Genomic DNA, 21,640 nt, shown 5'->3' with positions numbered 1-21,640 from the left:
TGGTACTGCTGCACAGTCTGTGAACTGTCAATCATGGGCAAGCGAGGAAGTGCAGTGACAACCCGAATCTGTCTAGACTGTCTGGGTCGTACAGACAACTCCTTATCGGGTTGCTGAGGTTGCCGCACTGCGTCACAACAAGTCACTTCTGTTGGTTGTTGAACGTCTTCCCCGTGACACATTGACTCCGTAAACAAAAAATCCTCTAACAAGGACTAAGCTTGGACTGCATGTCTAGCAACACAGCTCAAGGTCTATGGGAGCAGGTGTGGTAACAGACGGGATTAGCGACTGAAGTGGAACCATTACCTTCCCTGGAAGCATGTTATGCTTAAATAAAAGTCCATAGGAGGCTATGCAGCTAAAGGCTCCCTCCAAATGACAGAGTCCTCAAGGGAATATCAGAAGGAGGGAGAAAAGAACTTTCTCATCTACAGGGACCATATCCTAGAAAAGCTAAGTTCTCTCAGTGAGGGTTCACTGGTGCAAAAGCAGCAGACTAGAAGGCAACGTTATGAAACTGCTTGACAGTCTAGTGAGTTGGCAACAACCAAAGATGTGTGACTGAGAAGCATGCGGTAAGGTATGCAGAGCATGTTGTATGCAGAGTATGCTGTATGCAGAGCATGCTGTATGTAGAGCATGTTGTATGCAGAGCATGCTGAATGCAGAGCATGCTGTATGCAGAGCATGTTGTATGCAGAGCATGCTGAATGCAGAGCATGCTGTATGCAGAGCATGTTGTATGCAGAGCATGCTGTATGCAGAGCATGCTGTATGTAGAGCATGTGCATGGCGTTTAACATTTCTCAGAAATTCCATGACCAGTGCTAGAGTGCTTTATGCATGCTTGCATGGGGTTTTAATATCAACATAAAATTTACCTTACATTCATAACTCAAGATTCATATTTTTGCCATATTTTGCGATATTGTTAAAAATATATTGCAAGGAATACAAATATATTTTTATAAGTAATACAAATAACCTCCATTATCATAAGGTTTGAAAATGGAGGTAAGGTATGCTGAACAGCAAAGTCAGAACGAGCTGGAACAACAATAGTTGTGGTTTCCTCTTCAAGACTCTGTTGAGGGAACACCTGAGGCTCAGTCTGCAAAGGCTGATCAAAGGAAGTAGCAGAAGGAAGGCGCATGGGTGGAGGAGGCTGACTCCTGGCATGAGTGGCTGAACTCAAGGGTTGCGCTTGCTGAGTGGTTGGCGGATGCGCAGTAGCAAGTTCCTGAGGAACGAGTTGAGGTTCCTGCGGTGTGAGCTGAGAGCGAAAAGGTAGTGGCTGCGCAGAACGCAGTAAAAATCTCGCAAGTTGAGGCTCCTGAGGCGCAAGGCTAAGGTGTTAAGGTGCTTGCCTTGAGGAGGGTTGAGCTCGCTGCAGCGAGAGCTGAGGAGACTGACTCATGGATGGGAGAGGTTGTACCTCAAGCGAGTGTTGCCTCACTGGTGGAACAGCAAGTGGAAGCGGAGGAAGAGAGGTATAAGCCTCCTGTTCCCATTGCTGAGGTTGCCTTAAGGAAGGCGGAGGGAGCTGCACACCACTGGGATCAGTAAACTCATAACGTGGCTCAACATCGTACGCCTGGCAGGTGGTACTGCGGTCAGGCGGAGCGAGCGCAGGCGGAGCGAGCGCAGGCGGAGGGAGCGCAGGCGGAGCGAGCGCAGGCGGAGCGAGCGCAGGCGGAGGCGCAACCTTCTCAGCCCGACACTCACGCATCAAGACCGAAAGTTGTGACTGCATGGACTGCAGTAGAGTCAACTTGGGGTCGGCAGACACTAAGGTCTGCTGAGGTAAAGCCTTAACAGCAGAGATCTGTTGCGGCAGAACCTTACTCCTCTTAGGCGGAGTGCATTCAACTGATGACTGAGGAGAGTCAGAGCTAACCCAATGACTGCATCCGGGTTGTTGAACTCTAACTTCGTACGTCTGGCATAGGTCTGGACTTTACGTTTAAGAGGTCTTGAGACCTGAGACCAGCGTTTTCTCCCCTATATTTCTTCTGCAGACGAGCAAAATAAGGGCTCAATCGTCTGCGGGTGGGAGTGACGGTCTCGGTAAGACACGCCCACAACCACCGAGGATACTTCTGTGCGCCGATCAAGGCCTGCTGAACCCTTTTGTCCTTCGACATTGCTTCTCCCCTGGGCTTGGGAGCTTGCAAGAGGTCCCGGACTGGGAGGACGACTGGCGCGCACAGAAGTACCCTCACGCACAACACTGACACACTTTGCGCTAATCACTTATCACTTTGATTTTCTGTTTGCACTTATTTCACTGAACTCGAAACTTTAAGTGGTTTGTACCTGAAACACGCAATTCTATCCTTTCTCAAAAGTTAGTAATTGCGAAAACAGAATTACAATGTAACAGAAAAATCTAATGAAAGATAAATAATTCAGTGGCTGGAAAGAGACTAAACACTAGATCACTCTAGAAACGTTTACCTTCTTCCCCTAAAGAGACTAGGGAGAAGAGCAAAAACGATAAAAACGTTACTCGCTTGAATGAAACGTTTATCCTCCTCTTTCTCCCTCCGTCTCTATCTCTCTCTCCTCTCTCTCTCTTGACTTAGAACCTGAGAGAAGAGCCCAATCATAATATCGTTAAAACATATTATTGTTAAAGGAAAAAACTGAAATATTTCCCAAAATGAAAAGTTCCTTTATTAGGATTAAAACCATTAAGTTAAGAAAGAATGAACAAAACGCTAGACACGGTTACTCTTACTGCAACGTGAAACCGTGAAAATTCTTTCTCTATCGTAACGATAGAGCGCAAGTTGAACGTTCTGAACGTCAACAACTGCAGAGACAAAACAAAACGTTAGTTCAACTTTGAAAACAGTACTAGACTATCAAAGAAATTCTTTCAAAGACATTAAAATAGCATAATATGTTAACAGGTAAAACCGAAATGACGGGCTCAATGTTAATTAACTTCGGTACCAAGAAAAGACCGCCTACTATTAGGAAGGTCGAATATAAACAAATATAAAAATTAATTTTAATAAGTTTATAATAAAAGGAAGTTAATCGAAGAGGCCTATAAGAGGCGGAGAGATATAAAATAAATCTATAACTTTTGTTAAGCAAAATTAAGAAAGAGAGTCTATACTCTCTTAGACACCAACACTTCCGTCTAAGGGAAGGGTCGGCCATTTAAAGGTGAAAGAGAGTTCATACTCTCTTCGTCACCATAATTAATCAAATTAATTCCAAAAGCTAACTAAGCTAATATAGAAGTTTCCAGTAAAGCGACAGCCGAAATCAAAGAGAAATACTTCACCAAAGTCGTGAAAATACTCCAAGAACATAAGCGTATCCCAGAACGTCTTGCCGGAAGCACGACAGAGGAAAAATTGAGGAGGTGTCAACAAGAAGTACTATAGTACCTGGCCACAGGTGGCGCTGGTAAGTACACCCCCTTCTAGTATTGTGATAGCTGGCGTATCCCTCCATAGAATTCTGTCGGGCAACGGAGTTGACAGCTACATGATTATCGGGTAAGTTTAATATTGAAAATTTATTCCTAATTCAAAAGATCATCATAGACTGGCTGAATATCAGCACCAAACAAGAGCCCCATTGATTACTGTGTTTCTGGGAAGTTTGGGTTATAGCTGAGAAAAATCAACGAGGATAGCAGGCAGGCCCCTGGATATAAATCATTGGTTTGTATTAAAATTAATCAAATTTGCTTTCAAGAATTTCAAGACTTCACAATAAAACCCTCATTTATATGACTGGAAAGAAATAATTTACTTGAAGTTCATTTGACTGAGATTATCATAAGAACCTAAGACACTAACTAAAGGAAACATCACATACTTTGAAAATAATTTGCATTTTTCCTATCTATACAAATCTGAGTCCTTTAGGTAGGGAATATGTTTCCAGCATGAGATGGGCGTCTGTTGAATCATTTTAACGAGCAGTTAAGCGAGAGGAGGGAATGAGGGCATGGAGTCCTGCCCCCTTACCTATCAAAGCCTCTTCACTTATGACCTTTCAGTTCAGGACAGAGAGGTAGTTGAGGAGGAAAGTTTGACCTAAAGGACTCAAAGATTGTTTAGTAGGAAAAATACAAATTCTTTTAAAAATTTGAGATTTATTCCTACGCAAAATACAAGGTTACAGTGCAAACACCCATAAGTCTAGGGGTACCCCAGTATTTAGCTACCAAATTCTGGATGATACACCCACAGGAATAACTAAATTTAGATAATGTCTGTAATGAAATAAAAAAAAAATTAATAATCAAAATTAAGAAAAATCTGTTACCAATACCTGCTGAGCTGTAAACAAATACAAAGGTAAAAAATAGATACACATAAACCACAAACTAAATTATGAGAAGATTACAGAATTTACCAAAAGTGATAAATAAAAAAATAAATTTAACTTCAACGCAAATACAGTAGTGAATCATCAACATCAAAGAAATAAGAAAAAAAGATTCCAGATGATAATAAGGTTGTATAAAAGTCATGCAAACATCTATGTAGCTCAAGACTGACCAAAAAGCCAATGGGAGCTGGCAACTGGGAGAGGAGGCAATCCACAACTGAGAGAAGCTTCACCAACCAATTTAATAACGATTCAGTCTGGCCTCAAAAATGAAAATTTATGTAATAAGGAAGTTCTATTTGGCTTATACTCTACTTCTAACTTCTGTACATCATACAAACTGGTACAGCCTTATTGGTTGAATCGTAGGCACCATTTGTTGATTAACGACGTTAACATATGTCTCCAAAGACCCGAAGAACTAGCTCTGTAAAGAAAGCAAAAATTTACTTACTTGTACAATAATATACACTAAAAGTGGAGACATATTCTAAATAGTAAAACGAAAAACTTGAAGGTAAGTTTGACTTAGGGGCAGATGGAGGAATAAACATTATGAATGAAGAATTTATGAAATTCAGAAGAATAAGTACCTTTTAAAGAGAAAGTTCTCTACGTTCACAATTATAGCGACTGACGCTTCTTTACAAAATCCACAATCAGATCAACAATTTTATCTTGTGTTTGTGCAACTGCTTGAACTGAGTCTCTTATACTTAAAAGCAAAGAAATTTCATCCATATCTTTCTTCTCCTCATCATCTACATCTATTAAGAGTCTTCTCTCTTTGACGACATGCTCATCATCACTTCCTTTCCCTTCATCTCTATCTTCTCTTTGTATCCGTTTTCTCTTCTTGATCATAGGATCAGATTTCTCTGAAAGGAAACATGCAGTGGTAGTTTCAAAAGTTTATGAATTAAATCCTTTAGCTTCTTTATCATCCTCTGAAATATAGTGTACATATATAAAGATTTCATTAACAATAATCACAAATTTTCCTAGTGACATAATTCTTAAATTTAAACAATATAATTCTTTTAAGAAGCAAATGACTCTTGCTACACATCACCAGGACCAAGGGTAATCCAGCAGATTTCAACTATTATGAAAAATACCTTCCATTAAGATGCAAAAACATTCTAAACATTTCTCAGGGCAATCACTAAACCAGAGAAGTAACATTGGGGCTTTGTTGAAAATAGCTATGTCTATGATTCCTAAGAGCCACTGAAGTTGTAGATGATGATGAAGCTATAATATCATATCTATTTCATCTCAACATTCCTCAAAGAGCTCTGAAGTACAATTTTAGAAATAAACTTCAAATGATAAAAATGGTCACAGATTGCCATAGTTTCCTCAATTTCAATTTCCTCTACAACTTTAGTGTCATGATAATACCTTTAATTTCAGCATATATTTCCCACTTTTGAGACAGCATCATTCATGAGTTCTATTATTCCAGTGCTGCTCATAATGTTCTTATTTTTTCTAGAATAAATAACAAAATGACCAGTAAATAGCTTGGTTTTGCATTGTGACCTTATGGTTCAACTCTTGAATGTACTGTATAAGGGTTTAAAGATTCTTGAAAATATCCTTCATAGAATAAACTATCTTCCAGTGCTGGCTTCTCCTTCACCTATAACTGAATCACCCACAACCTTATAACACACATGTCCTTCACTAAAATATTTAGAATATTCTTAGCATTTGTAGGATGCATGAATTTTAGCATAGCACAATAAGTACATTACTGTTATTGTACTTTGTTTATTTCCTTTCCTCACTGGGAAATTTTTCCCTGTTGGATCATTATGCCTTAAAGCATCCTGCTTTTCCAACTAGGGTTGTAGCTTAACCGGTAATAATAATAATAATAATAATAATAATAATAACAGGTTATACTTTTACTCTCCTAATGAAAGGTGAAAATGTGAGAAAGACATAGATGAAAAAATTGCATAAGGACATAGACATAATTTTGATAAAAAAGCAAGCAAGACTTGCCCAATCTTCATAGCCACTACTGTGGTGTTGTTGCTCATCAATACCACAGAGTGACCTGCCAGACACTGTTGGAATTGATGAAAAGCTAGGTAAGCTGCTCTAATCTCTAGAAGATTTATATGTTGGTACCTTTCTGACTGACCAAAGGCTGGAGACTGTACAGTATGGTGCAGCAGGTGAGCCCCTAACCCTTCTTTTGATGCATCTGTGAAGAACATCAAATCCGGGGGAGTTACGAGAAGATTCTGGCCCCATCGAAGGTTTTTGTCTATCATCCACCAACTCAAATCCGTCACTTGATCCTGAGTTATAGGAACTCGGGTGTCCGGTGGATCGGAGTGTTGGTTCCACACGGACTTCAGCTGCCACTGTAGGGATCTTATCCTGAGGCAGCCGTTTGGAACAAGACGGACGAGAGAGGTCAGATGGCCTAGCAGAATCAACCAACGGGAGGCTGGAAGAACTTCTTTCCCGAAGAAGGGTGCGGCCACTTCCTTCAGTCTCTGTATTCTTTCGTCTGATGGGAAGATTTCCTCTTGGACAGTGTCTATGATCATACCGAGATATACCAGTCTATGTGAAGGTTGCAGTAATGACTTTTCTCGATTTATCAGAGCTCCCAGGTCTTGACAAAACTCGAGAAGCCTGTCCCGGTGATGAAGAAGGGTCATCTCGGAGTCTGCTAGGATCAGTCAGTCGTCCAGATATCTGAGAAAATGGATGCCGTTCCCGTGAGCCTAAGATGACATTCGGACGAACACTCTGGTGAATACCTGAGGAGCTGTCGCGAGACCAAAGCACAGAACCTTGCATTGGTATGTTTTTCCCTCGTGTATGAATCTTAGATACTTCCTTGAAGACAGATGGATTGGGATCTGGAAGTATGTGTTCTTCAGATTCAGTGTGCACATGAAGTCCCATGGACGAACCGCTTGGATTACCATGTCTGCCGTCTCCATTCTGAACTGAGTCTGTTGAACAAACTTGTTCAGAGGGGAGAGATTGATAACTGGTCTCCAGCCTTCAGTTGCCTTTTCACCAGAAAAATTAGACTGTAGAAGCCTAGGGACCTGTCCGCAACCTCTTGGAGAGCGCCCTTCTGTAGCATGGTCTGGACTTCGGCCCTGAGGGCCAGCTCCTTTGCGGATCCCTTTGCAAAGAAGCTTAGATACGCTGGATCCGGAGTCAGAGGAGGGAGAGATTGAATGAACGGGACGCGATACCCTAGGGTGATCACTTCGACTGTCCAGGGATCTGTCCAATGGAGCTGCCACCTCTGCCAGCAACACTGTAAGCCTCCTCCCACAGGTGTTAGGTGATGAGGAATGCCATTCCTACTAGAAGTGACCACCTCGACCACCTCCCTTTCCTCCCTTCTTTCCTCTTTAGAACTTGAACCCTTTCTGGCCTTTGAATGGAAAGGGCCGCTTCAACACCTTAGAAGGTCCGGAGGACCTACAAGTTGACGGGTGAGAAGAGGAAGTGCTTGCTGAGGCCGGGAAGACTGGGAAGGTCTACCATAGGGCCGCGATGTCATGGCCTTATGGAGGAGAGAATCGTTCAACGAGAGATGAACCCTCACGGTTGGAATTCCTCAACCGAGAGATCTCCACCTTCGGCACCTGTTTGTGGAACTTACCTATGACGGTATCCCTTCTCTTGAGAATGACGTTCACCCAAGAGTTGATGATGTGGTGCAATAGAAACTCAAGAGTCCGGGTATCTGACAACAGGAAAAACTCCACAGTCTTCCTGGCTGACTCCTTTGAAAGATCATGGGAGCGAACAATAAAGCCTAAGGATCCTAGCCATAGATCGAGCCATGAAGCAGCCTGCATGGCGTACTTTGCGCCTCTCTCTATGTTCAGGAGCTCAACTGTCAAGAGGGAGGCATTCAGAGAGTAGAGGATCCGAGTCGGTACACTCTTCGTTAGGGACTCTACCGAAGGGTTAAGGGTCATGGAATGTGGTTCCCCTTCGATCTCATAATACTTCCTTTGCAGAACAAAAGGAAGTGGAAGGGATCGAGAGGAGGAAGCTGCCCTCAAGGAACTAGAGGTTCCAGCCATTTGAGCAATAGCTTTCCTTTTGGTGGCTGTCAAACCCTTGGACCAGGGCAGGGCTGTACTGGACCTGGAAGGCTTCTGCGTCTCAAATATCTTGTCGAGAACCATATCCTTCCCTTCCTGGATGGTGAAACCAGGAGTAGAAAGCCTATTGATGGCCCACATACAGGCAAGGACCTGCCAAAAGGTATACTCCGACTCACGTCTCTCTTGTTCGGAGTCACAGTTCGGACTGGCCGCCTTCGGAAGATTCTCGTCCTCAAAATCTAAGGGGTCGTCCACCTCCAAACTCACATCCGGAGTTTGGGGTAGGTCAATGTCGTCAACTGAATTGCTGGGAGGACCCGCCACAGGGGACTGTATGTGACTCAGCCATTCTAGCTTCCTGTGCCGCAGCACTCTTGGGTTTCATTTTAGTGTCCTTCGATTCCCTACACATAGGACTTTCCTCAGCTGTCTAAGGAAGGGGAACCTGCAAGGTTTTCGAGGCACTTGACGAAACCTTGGCAGTAGGAGCTGAAGGTTCCTCCTCTGGAGGAGTCAGGATGCCTGAAAACTTTAAATCAATCAATCAATCAATCCTCTGGAGGAGGTACAGAAACTGGACGTTGGTCCGGAGGCACTACCTAAATTTCTTGAGGGTTGAAGGGATATACTGTATAGTGATCTCCCTGGGCAAGCCTGTGTCCCTACTCATCTCTCGTCTAGGATGGATGATGTCGGCGTGAGGTGGTGTTACTGTGGCGGGATGTTGCAACAACAACCCCCACACCCTTGATCGCACTTAACAGACAATTTTCTCTGCAACACAAACTTTCCCCTTACTTTATCATAAACTGGACTCTTGGACAAAAGGAAAACTGAAACAAAACATAACCTTAATACTATATTTCTTACAAACTAGAATAATTAACACTAAAAACCCTTCCACACTCAATTAAACCCTCAAGATCAATAAAGCACTAACAAAACGTAAACACTAAACATACAAAAAACACTATTTAAATAAACACAAAAAACCCTAACAAACTTAAATTACATCGTACACCAACACCAAAATATGTATATGTGTTTGTGTGTGGACCTCTTTGTCCACACGAGGGCCAACAGTCCTTTTATAGCCCAACCACAACTCTGTAGCCACCAAAACACTGCCAAATTTCAATACACATTGTATTAATTGATTTTGGTTGTGGACAGTATCATCATCATCAATCCAAATCGTAATCGTAATACACAAGCCAGGTCATCAACTGTTTAGCAATCCAAAAGGGCAGTCTAAATCTAATCAATTCCAGGCCAGGTCAGCAACTATATATCAGCATTCGAAATAAATTTAATCTCTCCAAAGGAGGAATCACGGCCTGCCAAAATGAAAAAAGAAAACACTTATGAACACTCCTAGCTAACTTAACTATCGCACTATAATCAAAGATGAATAATAAATTGTTCCTATCATTCACAATCACGACAAGCAAAGATAAACAAACTGTACTTACTTTTTAAATAAATAAACACTTCCACGCTGGTAAAATAATAATGAAGTAAATCCAGCATTTACACATGCAACTACCTTAAGCTGCAGTCAAATCAAAATAAGCATTCACCCAAGACATTCACCACTGTCGTAACCTAACTAAAAACATAAACAAACAATCTCATTTAAACCAACAGTCTTTCTCACAACAAACAATCGATACACTAACTACCCCTCTCTCTCTCTCTCTCTCTCTCTCTCTCTCTCTCTCTCTCTCTCTCTCTCTCTCTCTCTCTCTCTCAGGATTTGGCGAACAAAAAATAAATAAAAATAAAACAAAAATTAATCCTCCATATTACGCCTTTCATCCTCCTTTTCTGTCTCTTAGTGATGACCTCCTTTACCTTCACTGGTGTAAAGGGTAAGTTGGCCATATAAGAGTCAGATGGAAGAGGACCTTCAGCACGCTATCGGGGTGGAGGTGATCTACGTACTTTGTCTGCCATCGACTTCCTTCTAGGGTCCTGACTCCCAAATGATGAACTCAACGAGGGTTCCATGGGGATCCTAGGGGCTGCCTTGACTGAAACAGTTGGAGGTTGCGACGATGGAGGAGCCACGTTCAGAGACTTCAGGAGGGGGGAGATGAACGTATTCACCCATGGAGGAAGCTTTGATCCTCTAGGTAAACCCTGGAATTCCCTAGGAGAGTGTCCTTAGGGTGGAACTCCAGAAGAAGCTCCAGTCGACGGAGGTGACAACCTATGAGGCAGAGGAACACATTCCTTCGGACGCGAAAGAAGGTCCGAACAAATAGGCATGTTCACGAACCTATAAGGAGGTTCCTTGAATCCCTCTGGAAAGGGTGTCTGTCTTCCGCTGGCGGTGGAAGACGTTGAGGGTCGAGGCAAAGGTGTTGGTACCACACTTGCTCGTTGTTCCGATACATCAGCTCGTGAATTGCTCGGGGAAATCGACGATTTGCTCGTGAAATCGCGAGATTCACACGCAAAATTGTGAGTTTCCCGCGTCAACGCACGTGATTCACGAGCAGAAGTGCTCGTAACGGGAGCACTAGGAGTCTCACAGGAAATGAAAGGTCTAATATCTTCCTTCTGCCCCAGAGAAGCACCTATGTCTGACGAAGTCAACAGAGGAGGCTTCTGAGTAGGGACTACTTTAGTTGGAGAGCTTGTCACAGCGGGGCGCGTTTCCAATCGCCGCGTAGGCGAACGCTTTGCTAAAACTCCCCAGGCGGTGAAAGGCACTGGAGCTTTAGCTGGACACCTGTTTGAGGAATGGTCATTCTTATCATCAGGTCCAGTACGAGGTCGTTTGGAAGAAGGTCTGGTTGAGGGGCTACGTACTGATGGACTGCACGTACGCCTACCTCTACCTCTAGACGAAAAACATCTAAACCTTGACCGTGAACACGCGGTCCGTGATCGTGAACGAGATGTTCGTGGATGGGAGCGTCTAGCTCTTGTTTGAGAACGGCGTGAACGTCACGAATGCCTATCTCGCGAACGTGAGCGTCGGCCTCGCGAACGTAAGCGTCAGCCTCGCGAATGTGAACGTCATTCTTGTGAACGGTACCCTCATGAGCGTAAATGCTGCCCTCGTGAACAGGAGTATTGTCCTCGCGCACACGAGCGCCGTTCTTGTGATCTAGATCTAGAACGCGAGCATCTGGACCTAGGTCTAGACTTTGCTCCTGATCGTGTAGAACACAATTGCGAAACTCGTCCTCGTGAAAAGGAACGCCTCTCAGGAGAGCATTGAGACCTGCGATCTCGTGAGAGTGAGAATCTAGAGTGTGAGTGCCTTTTAGAAGAAGAGCAGTCGGATCAAGATGACCTATGATCCATAAAATCTTCTGATCGTCACGAACGGCGATCAGGGGAAGAGTGTCTAGAAGGGCGAGGTACAGTAATGGCAATGCTCGTCCTTTAATGTTGCTGGTGGTATGAGCGCTGGTCCTCGTAGATCTGCACCTGCAACCTGCGGGTTACTGTGGGGAGAAAAAAAAGGATTGAAGGTTAGGGGACGACGAGGTCCCAGGATGGAAAGAGGGTTCGTCGTCAGGAGGGGGCCGTTGGAGAGGCGAATGTGAGTGATCACCTCCTCAATGCGTGGAAGGGCCAGGAGAAGTGAAAGATAGACCTCGCACAGTTCCAGAGCATGAGATGTTGACGGCTCCAGAGAAGGATCCTTCCTGGCACCACGCTGAAGAAGGCACAGCAGCTCCTCCTTCAAAGGGGGTCCCGAAATCCCTAAGGATGACCACACCTGCAACAAATCTGAAAGGGAGAATGGCTTGCCAGCGGCTGGAAGAAAAGTTGCTCCTCTAGGGGAAGCAACAACTCCCCCAGTACCTCGAGGTTGCCAAGGAGTTAGTCGGTCTGCGCTCCTACTCGATCGTCCCTCGGAAGAGCGCGAGCGAGAAGGAGCTTTAGAAAGAAATTTGGGGGTGCGTGAAGAAGAAGAACGTGCTTTCCTGGCCCCTGATTAAGAATGATCGCGCTTCGTCTTCTTCCTGCGCCGTGCAAATTTCTCCGGTTGGGAGGCAGGCCACTCCCTACACTCTGTGCAGGGCAAACCCTGCTCGCAGCGATGCCTTCTGCACTAAGGACACAAGGAGTGCGGGTCAGACTACAACGAAGACAAGAAATTTACGCAAAATGAAAAGTCTAATGACAGTCAGGGAGAGAGAGGACACGTCTGATCTCTACCAAGCCAAAAGAGAACGTGGAGTCTCTCACTACTGTGAGAGTATATACAAAGGCGGCTGGTAACCCCCAGCCACCACTAGCCTACCCGCTCAAGTGGTTAGGCAGGGTTGCCACCTCCCAATTTAAGTCTAATAGTTACCTTCCAGCTACGCTAAAAGATAATCCACATAAATAACAGAAAGTTTGTTAGTTTGGGAACAAACTTATTTTAATGAATCTTCTTAATATTTATTAGCCGACTACTGTACCACATTACATCAAGACCTCAGTATTTGGGTATTAAGGGTTTATACATTTAATTATTTGCTAGGGAGACTTCCGATATCATTTAATTAATGACTTAGTATTTTCAGGACTTCTTATGGCGTCCCTTCTACCATGATCAGTACGCTAAAGGACATCGATTACCACACTTGCTCTGTCTCAATCTTGCTTCATCTGCCATTCAGTAAACATCTCCGTGAGGCTTGTCCTGTACTGTCCGACTTTTGCCATGGACCTTAAGAGAGCTTTCTTATCATCTCTAGTTACCCTTAGAGGTAGAAGAAAGTGATGGACTTGGAGCAAATTGTCAAGGTACTTGATAAGCATAAGCAAGAGTCTTCTTAAGCAGCTGTGGGGCAAACTTTTAGTCTGAATGAGCTCAGAGCACTGTTGGTTACATTGAGAAGGAGACCTAGATTTGTGCTGCTTTGAATGACAGTACCTCGCACACTGTTAAGTATGTTGCATCAGTCAGCGACAAAGGCCATGATGATTCAGTAGGAGAATGCCTTGTTCATGGGGATTGAGGACTAACACTGCAAGGGCATAGCAATGGACTTATATCTCATCTGGAAGAAGGCCACGTCTTACATACACCTGAACCTGAAGAACAATAACCAAGCACAAGTTAAAACCCCATTTCTAGGTGGAAGGATAACATCGGTAATTTGTTAGCAAGATGCAATACAAATTTCAATGAAGATGTGAAAGTCTGTCAGGAAGGATAACATCAGTAATTTGTTAGCAAGATGCAATACAAATTTCAATGAAGATGTGAAAGTCTGTCAGGAAGGATAACATCAGTAATTTGTTAGCAAGATGCAATACAAATTTCAATGAAGATGTGAAAGTCTGTCAGGAAGGATAACATCAGTAATTTGTTAGCAAGATGCAATACAAATTTCAATGAAGATGTGAAAGTCTGTCAGGAAGGATAACATCAGTAATTTGTTAGCAAGATGCAATACAAATTTCAATGAAGATGTGAAAGTCTGTCAGGAAGGATAACATCAGTAATTTGTTAGCAAGATGCAATACAAATTTCAATGAAGATGTGAAAGTCTGTCAGGAAGGATAACATCAGTAATTTGTTAGCAAGATGCAATACAAATTTCAATGAAGATGTGAAAGTCTGTCAGGAAGGATAACATCAGTAATTTGTTAGCAAGATGCAATACAAATTTCAATGAAGATGTGAAAGTCTGTCAGGAAGGATAACATCAGTAATTTGTTAGCAAGATGCAATACAAATTTCAATGAAGATGTGAAAGTCTGTCAGGATTGCAAGGAGTAGAGAAGAATAATCAAGAATCTCTCAACCAACAGACTAGCTTTGTCTAAAGGGTGTCTGGGTGAGCAGGTTTTCCTGACTAAAAGTGTTCCCCCAACCAAGTTTATTCTTGGCCACTTACTGCAAGTACCAACTTGACCAACAGGAAAATTAATACAATTTTCTTTAAAAGCACCAATTCCACTCCCCCTTCGTGGAACTGCTACATTGCCATCAACCTGTTATGTACCAGGAAGAAGGTGAAAAAAGGAGGCCCCCAGGCAAAAACCAATAACAGTGATTCAGACTTATTGAGTTGTTCACTGTCCAATGACTATACAGGTATTTGTTTACTCTTGTGATTTTAACTCACAGTATTTACATTTCAATCTTACTTTAGTGTTTTAACATGATATAGTCTTAATTGCAAGACATGTACTGTAAGTTATATTAGAAAATAGTTAATCCAAAACCTTTGCGTGTTCCTTGCTATGGCTCCAATTGTTTCTTTAATGATGTGTAAACCTTAATGATGATTGATTGATTGATTTAAAGTTTTCAGGCACCTTAATGATGATAAAATGAATTCATATCATAAATCATCTAAAAGCTAGGTTAGAATTAAAGTGATGCTACACACAAGAAAAAAAGTTTAAGTAGGTCTAGCGAATTTTATCAGTTTAAGAGAAGGGGAACTTTGAAGGTATGATGATACAAAAAAAATTTAAAAGTACCGGTAATTTGTATTTCTCCTACTAATACATATCCGAGTCCTTTAAAACCGGGAAAATATCTTCAGTGGAGCTTGAATGGCCGATGAATTTGTTAATGAGGTAGTTAACATCAGGCGGTGACTCTGGGTAAGTAGCCCTGACCCTCCACATTTAGAAAGTACTTAACTTTTGACCTTTGGCTCCTGACTGAGAGGTGTGTTTGAGGTGGAAAATTTAACTTTATAAGGACTAATGTTTGTACAGTATAGCTAGGAAAAATACAAATTACTTTTTTGGGCTCAAGCCATGTCGTCCTGATGGAAGGTTCCTCTTGGTAGCTTTCTAAGGGATATTTGGCGACAGTGATATTCCCAGAGAATTGACCTTTAGGTCTCCAGAATTCTAACTCCTGGCGCGAATATCCTTAAAATTTCGCATAATATCATGGGACGTACATCTTGATACGACACGTGGCAATCTTCACCCCGAATAGCGTTTTCGTTTCGAGGGGTAAGAATGGCGAAACTGAAGGGGAGCCGTTATCAAGGTTACCCTTCCTCCCGTACTATTACCAGTATCCAAGATGGCGCTCATTCCTATTTCTGTAGCGATTTCGCACGGTGGTTTTCCCTGTTTATCTAACGTTTTTGATCGTTATTGAGAGGAATTATAATGCAATCTCCAGCTTCTTCTGCCTCTGGAAAGTTGAGTATTCATTCTTTACAGTGTATAATTTTTAGCTCCTGCTTCACAGTGAAATTAGTGTAATTTAATGTGTTATAGAGCTTGGCCGGTCACCGGAGGCGCCATGGGCGCTGTCGTTCGATATGCATGCGTTATTTAGTTAACAGAACGACATTCCCGGTTGTAATAGCATTAATAAATTATGAAAGCTATTTACGCATAATTATAATAGTAAAGATATATTTATGCATACAAATTTCCTCTTCCTTATATCGATCGTATACGTTAGATTTTCGGCGATTTAGGTAACCAAGATCTCGCCCGCGCTAGGCTACATAGCCTAGGCGCTTTAGTATACTTTCATACATTATCCCCGTTTACCCTCGTGTATTGTTTTATCAATTCAACAGGAGATAGTATATCTCGTAGAATTATTCATACAACTCGATACTCGTCTCCTGTGGAGATTTAAGGGTAATCCCTCCTTCCCTCTGAGTGCCGCCATAGGCAACTACCCTATCTTGGTCTCGCCATAGAGTAGTCACTCCGGCTTGACTAGGCTAGTGTTTTCTGTCTCCCAACCTTGCCAGCGAGTATCCAGGCTTGGGTTTTCGACAGAACCTCAGAGTATTTAGTCTTTATGCTGGCGGCCGGGCTGCAGGGTGAGTAGTCACTCCCCTGCCAGCTTAAAGCTATTGGCATAGGAGGCTAAGCCTCCCTAGGCCGCACTTGAAGTGGTAGTATAATGCCGCCACCTTCTCCCCTGAGGTCTAGAAGACTAGTCCTGTTTCGGCAGACCCTAGGCTGAAGAATAGATATTCTTCTGCCGCCTAGGATGGCACCGATACTGAAACAAAGTTTCACCCTTGTGTGGAAGTGGCGGCAATCCTGCCGCCTTCTCCTAACACTTGATACAGGACCCTTTCCCTGCCCCTCTCTGTCCTTTAGCGATGGCATAGCTATCGCAATCCTGTGGCCGTCGTCTAACACTCCCCGCTTGCCGAGTAGATCGTAGTGCCGGCCGGGCTCCTACACAGGCGGCTTAATAGCCACTCTGTATTTTTCCTATGGACGCAAGGCTCCAGGAAAGGTTGTGCCGACTATGACGGCTGGCAGTGGGAGACCCCTCTGCCGTTGAGTGTTCTTCAGTCCTCCCTTGGACTGCCATTCACATCCCTGAAACCGGCAGCAACCGGCAACGGATGTTGTGGCTGGATGGAAGTCTGAATGATGCATTTTCCCCTTCCATTTGAACCCTCATTCTGGAAGAAGGCAGTTAGGTTATATACCTACACCCTTATTTATTGTAAACATACATTTTAATAAGGCAGCCCTTCACTCCATGCTTTCTCTCTCTGTCGGACCGTGCCACCAGGTGCTAGCCATATTGCTGGCTGAACTACAGTATAGGATTATACAGTAGCCAGTATATTTGCAGTATAGTATATACAGCAGACAGAGAACTCTAGTGTATATTATACAGTAGTTATTTTCCAACATACCTTGTGTATCCTTGCAGTCTATTGTTGAGACCAATTCTATATTGAAAGAAAGAATTCTTTCAATACACTGATAAGTAATCAGTTGATAACTTACCCCACAATATTAAATAATTTAAGAAGGGTCAGTGTTAGTATACACTTATCCTATCCCTAGAGGTTAGAACCCTTCTCTTTTGAGTTTGCCTTGATAAGGTAACTCTAAAAACTTTAATATTGGGGGGAGGTCACAGCAATTGGCTGGACAGGAGACACAAGTATGTGTCTTTCCTATTTCCTTTCCAGCTTACTATCCTGAGCTATAATGGTTAAAATATTAATATTTTGCATAACCTGTTTATCATTGTGATAAACAACTGCATACATACTCATTTAATTTTCCTTTCTTTACAGGAGGAACCCCAAATGAAGTGTGAGGTGATCTTCTGTAACCACAGGATAAGAATTTCTGTGGTCACAAAGCGTGCAGGTCTCATGCCGCCTGCACCATTACTACCAAAATCCTGCGGTACTGGGGCCCCCAAGACTGCAGCATCTGCCTGGCCTTGGTGGCCGAAGGTTTTGACGACTCCAAGTCAACGGAGTCGAGGGATGCAGCACAAGAAAAGCTGCGCAAATGGGTACAAGGGTTCCAGAAGAACTCTCCGGGACCGTACCTACCTAACGTCAGGATGCGTAGCTTGCTGTTCCCGAAGGCAGGTAGTGAAGCTGTCGTGCCCCAAACACGACCCGGACCTCCTTGCGTCCAGATTGCCATTGAGACGGATGTCAGTGAGGCGTTGCAAGGCATGGACATCCACCAGGAGGAAAGGATATCTGAAGTGTCCGCGGACACTGAAAAGAATCTATTGAAGGATGATCCCGAGGAGGAGTCTACTCTACCTCCTGAAGAAGAAGAAGTCGAGTCGGAGTCCCTTCCATCTGTGCTGGCGCTGGAGCCGATACCCTCGACATCTTTTGCTTCTACCCCTCCATTGGACAACATGAGCTAGGCAGTTTTGGCCTTATCTTACGGCCTTAATGGAGAATATTCGCAAGCAAGGCGAAGCAAGGGAAGCGAGGCTCGAGAAAGAGCTCCGTGAAGCTCGACTCACCGCCTCCCGAGGGTCATTCAAGCGACCCAGAGTCCAAGACCTCCCACCCTGCTCCGAGACGAATCCCTGGAGGTACGCGGAGTTTATGCCGATTACCAACGGCAAGCTCTACATCTCTGAGAAGATGGGAGCCGTCCCCTTAGACGACATGCAGTTCTGGCCAAGCTTTAATGCTTACCCTGACTGCTTCATTCGACTGAAGCAGGAGCCAGCGTCAAAAGAGATGGAACCGAAGGAGGTCATGGTTTTTGACCACGACAAGGCACAGGCTCTCTTGTCGAGCAGCCTGAAGAAGGGGGTTACACAAATTAGAAGCGTCTGCCTTGAGTAAGAAACACCCTAACTTTCTTGCTCCTGCTTCAATAGCCTTCCCCTTTACAATGAAGGCTTTGAAAGCTGTTGCCAAGGCAGTGGAGGCAAGCAAACCATGCCCTGCACTTGAGGAGTGCAGGCCTCTGTCGTTAGCCCTGCCCATGGAAGATAAGGAATGGAAGGAAGTCCACCTAACCTTATCAGTAGGGAAGTTGGATGCAGATATCGCGGGACGACAGTTCAGCGAAAATCTCCCGAAACTGTCACTTTTTCTTGCGCAAGGAGCAAGAGATGAAGGAGAGACTTGCGGTATCCCTATCCCTACAGAACTGCATAAAGATGTGTGCAGGCCTAAAAAGCACCCCAGACATGCTCATGGTCCTGGCCAAAATGCACATGGCCACCTTAGTAAAGGACCTGTACACCTTTATGAAGGCTAGGAGAGCCTGTAGAGAGTTCGTGTTTGCTGCAGCAACAGTAAAACACGAACCCAGGAAGCTGATATCTTCCAACATCTGGGGTAAAGACCTCTTCCCAAAAGAAGTGGTCAAGGAGGTAGTTGATAAAGCCGCCACGGAGAATAGGAACCTTCTCCAGAAGTGGGGCATTTCATTAAAAAGGAAGTCTTCCCCAACCTAAAAGGAAGACCAAGAAGCCTAGACTACCCTCTCGGACTGCCCAGCAACATCCTACAGTCACCATGACTGCGATGCCCCAAGTGGTTGCTCAACCACAGACCACATTCAAAGTGGTGCCTCAGCAGCTAGTTGCCCAGTCACCAGCATTCAACCCTGAATTTGAGAGGCAAACCACTACCTTTCGTCCCAAAGGTAGAGGCTCCAGACGGGGCTCCTCAAGACACCCCTCACTAGGTAGGGGAGGACGCGGTCAGGGAGGTAAACCCTCCGGACAATCGAAGCAATGAGATGCTTCAGGTAGGAGGGAGGCTCCAACACTTTCAGGATCGTTGGACCTTCGATCCTTGGGCCCACAGCCTAATCAAACATGGACTAGGATGGAGATGGAACTAGATTCCACCATCATTTCCTCAATTCTTCCAACACTCCACCCCCTCATTGGAAGAATATACCTTAGAACTCTTGAGCAAACAGGTTATAAGGAGAGCAAAGTCCATCAAATTCCAGGGAAGGCTGTTTTGTGTTCCCAAGAAGGACTCAGACAAACTCAGAGTCATTCTGGACTTGTCACCACTCAACAAGTTCATCGAGAACAGCAAGTTCAGGATGTTAACCCTTCAGCACATAAGGACCCTGTTACCAAAAGGGGCGTACACAGTCTCAATAGTCCTGGCAGATGCTTACTGGCATCTCCCAGTCAGCCGCCCCCTCTCCTCCTCCCTAGGATTCAAGCCAAAGAAGAAAAAGTATGCCTTCAGAGCCATGCCCTTCGGACTAAACATAGCCCCAAGGATCTTCACGAAACTTGCAGACGCAGTCGTTCAACAACTACGCCTAGAAGGCGTTCAGGTAGCAGCGTACTTGGACGACTGGCTGGTGTGGGCAGCATCCAGGACGGCTTGTCTTCAAGCATCCAAGAAGGTGATCCAGTTCCTGGAACATCTGGGATTCAAGATCAACTTCAAGAAGTCTCGACTCTCTCCAGCTCAAGAGTTTCAATGGCTGGGAATCCATTGGAACTTGAAGTCACACTGCCTCTCCATTCCCTCAAGGAAGAGGAGAGAGATTGCAGGGTCCGTCAAGAGACTACTGAAATCCGACAGGATCTAAAGACGCCAACAAGAAAGAGTATTGGGCTCTCTCCAGTTTGCAGCAGTAACAGACCCAGTGCTAAGAGCACAGCTGAAAGATGCGTCAGGAGTCTGGAGAAGATACGCATCAAACGCTCGAAGAGATCTACAAAGACCGATACCGCCCTTACTGCGATCACTGCTCAAGCCGTGGTCGAAGGTCAAGAGCCTAACGAGGACCGTGCCCTTCCAACCACCTACACCATCAGTAACCATCCACACGGATGCCTCGACGGAAGGATGGGGAGGTCACTCCCACCAAAGGAAAGCCCAAGGGACTTGGTCATCCCTGTTCAAGACCTTTCACATCAATATTCTGGAGGCCATGACAGTCCTCTTGTCATTGAAAAACTCTCCCCTCGCAGATCAGCCCACATCAGGCTGATCTTGGACAGCGAAGTGATAACGAGATGTCTAAACCGACAAGGCTCGAGATCGCCCCACATCAACCATGTAATGTTAGCCATCTTTCGTTTATCAAAAAAAAGAGAGATGGCACTTATCAGCAGTTCACCTACAAGGGTTCCGCAATGTGACGGCAGACGCTCTATCCAGGCTAAAGCCGATAGAGTTAGAATGGTTCCTAGACGCAGACTCATTCTCCTTCATCTTGGAACAAGTCCCGGAACTGCAGATCGACCTCTTCGCGACGAGCGACAACAAGAAACTACCTCGGTATGTAGACCCATACGAGGACCCTCTGGCAGAGGTGATGGACGCCATGTCCCTTGACTGGAACGAATGGACCACGATTCACTTGTTCCCTCCAACCAATTTCCTACTGAAGGTCCTCAACAAGCTGAGATCCTTCAAGGGAACAGCAGCTCTAGTAGCCCCCAAGTGGCACAAGAACAACTGGTTCCCTCTGGAAATGGAACTGAAGCTGAGGCTGGTCCCTCTACCGAACCCTGCTCTATCTCAACTGGTTCAGAAGTCGACTTTCTTCGCTTCATCACAGAGAACAAAAAATCTCATGACTTTCTCACCTTAGCGGTTAAGAAAAGATTTGGGATCTCAAAAGGAAGTATAGACTTCCTAGAAGAATACAAGGCAAAGTCAACTAGAAGACAATACGAATCGTCTTGGAAAAAGTGGGTTGCTTTTGTTAAAGCAAAAAACCTGAAAGAAGTCTCAATAGACTTCTGCCTGTCCTTCATCCACCTTCATGAACAAGGCCTAGCTGTCAACACGATAACTATGTGTAAGTCAGCATTGACTAGACCTCTTCTATACGCCTTCCAAGTGGACCTGACGAACGAAATCTATAACAAGATCCCGAAAGCATGCACTAGACTTAGACCTGTAGCACCTACGAAGCCCATTTCATGGTCCTTGGACAAGGTTCTACACTATGCCTCAACCTTGAACAATGAAAATTGTTCTCTT

The 21,640-nt window shown here is 44.3% G+C and overlaps 1 protein-coding gene across 5 annotated transcripts in view; it reads right to left on the bottom strand.

Moving 5' to 3' along the window:
- LOC137651923 (uncharacterized) overlaps nt 1-21,640 on the bottom strand; it is a 338,520-nt gene that overhangs the window by 7,942 nt on the left and 308,938 nt on the right. For 3 of the 5 annotated variants that reach the window (XM_068385133.1, XM_068385132.1, XM_068385134.1), the window contains 2 exons: nt 4,956-5,240; nt 3,566-4,789 (listed from right to left, as the gene is read on the bottom strand). In XM_068385133.1, the coding sequence (XP_068241234.1) occupies nt 4,987-5,240 (254 nt within the window). In that variant the 3' untranslated portion in view covers nt 3,566-4,789; nt 4,956-4,986. Of the gene's footprint in view, nt 1-3,565; nt 4,790-4,955; nt 5,241-21,640 lie in introns of those variants that run through there. The other 2 variants (XR_011046133.1, XM_068385131.1) reach the window with 2 other exon arrangements.

The sequence above is a fragment of the Palaemon carinicauda genome, chromosome 13, assembly GCF_036898095.1.
Source record: "Palaemon carinicauda isolate YSFRI2023 chromosome 13, ASM3689809v2, whole genome shotgun sequence".
Lineage (NCBI taxonomy): Eukaryota > Metazoa > Arthropoda > Malacostraca > Decapoda > Palaemonidae > Palaemon > Palaemon carinicauda.
Note: the sequence above shows the minus strand (reverse complement) of the source record. Positions and strands in the feature narration are given on the sequence as shown.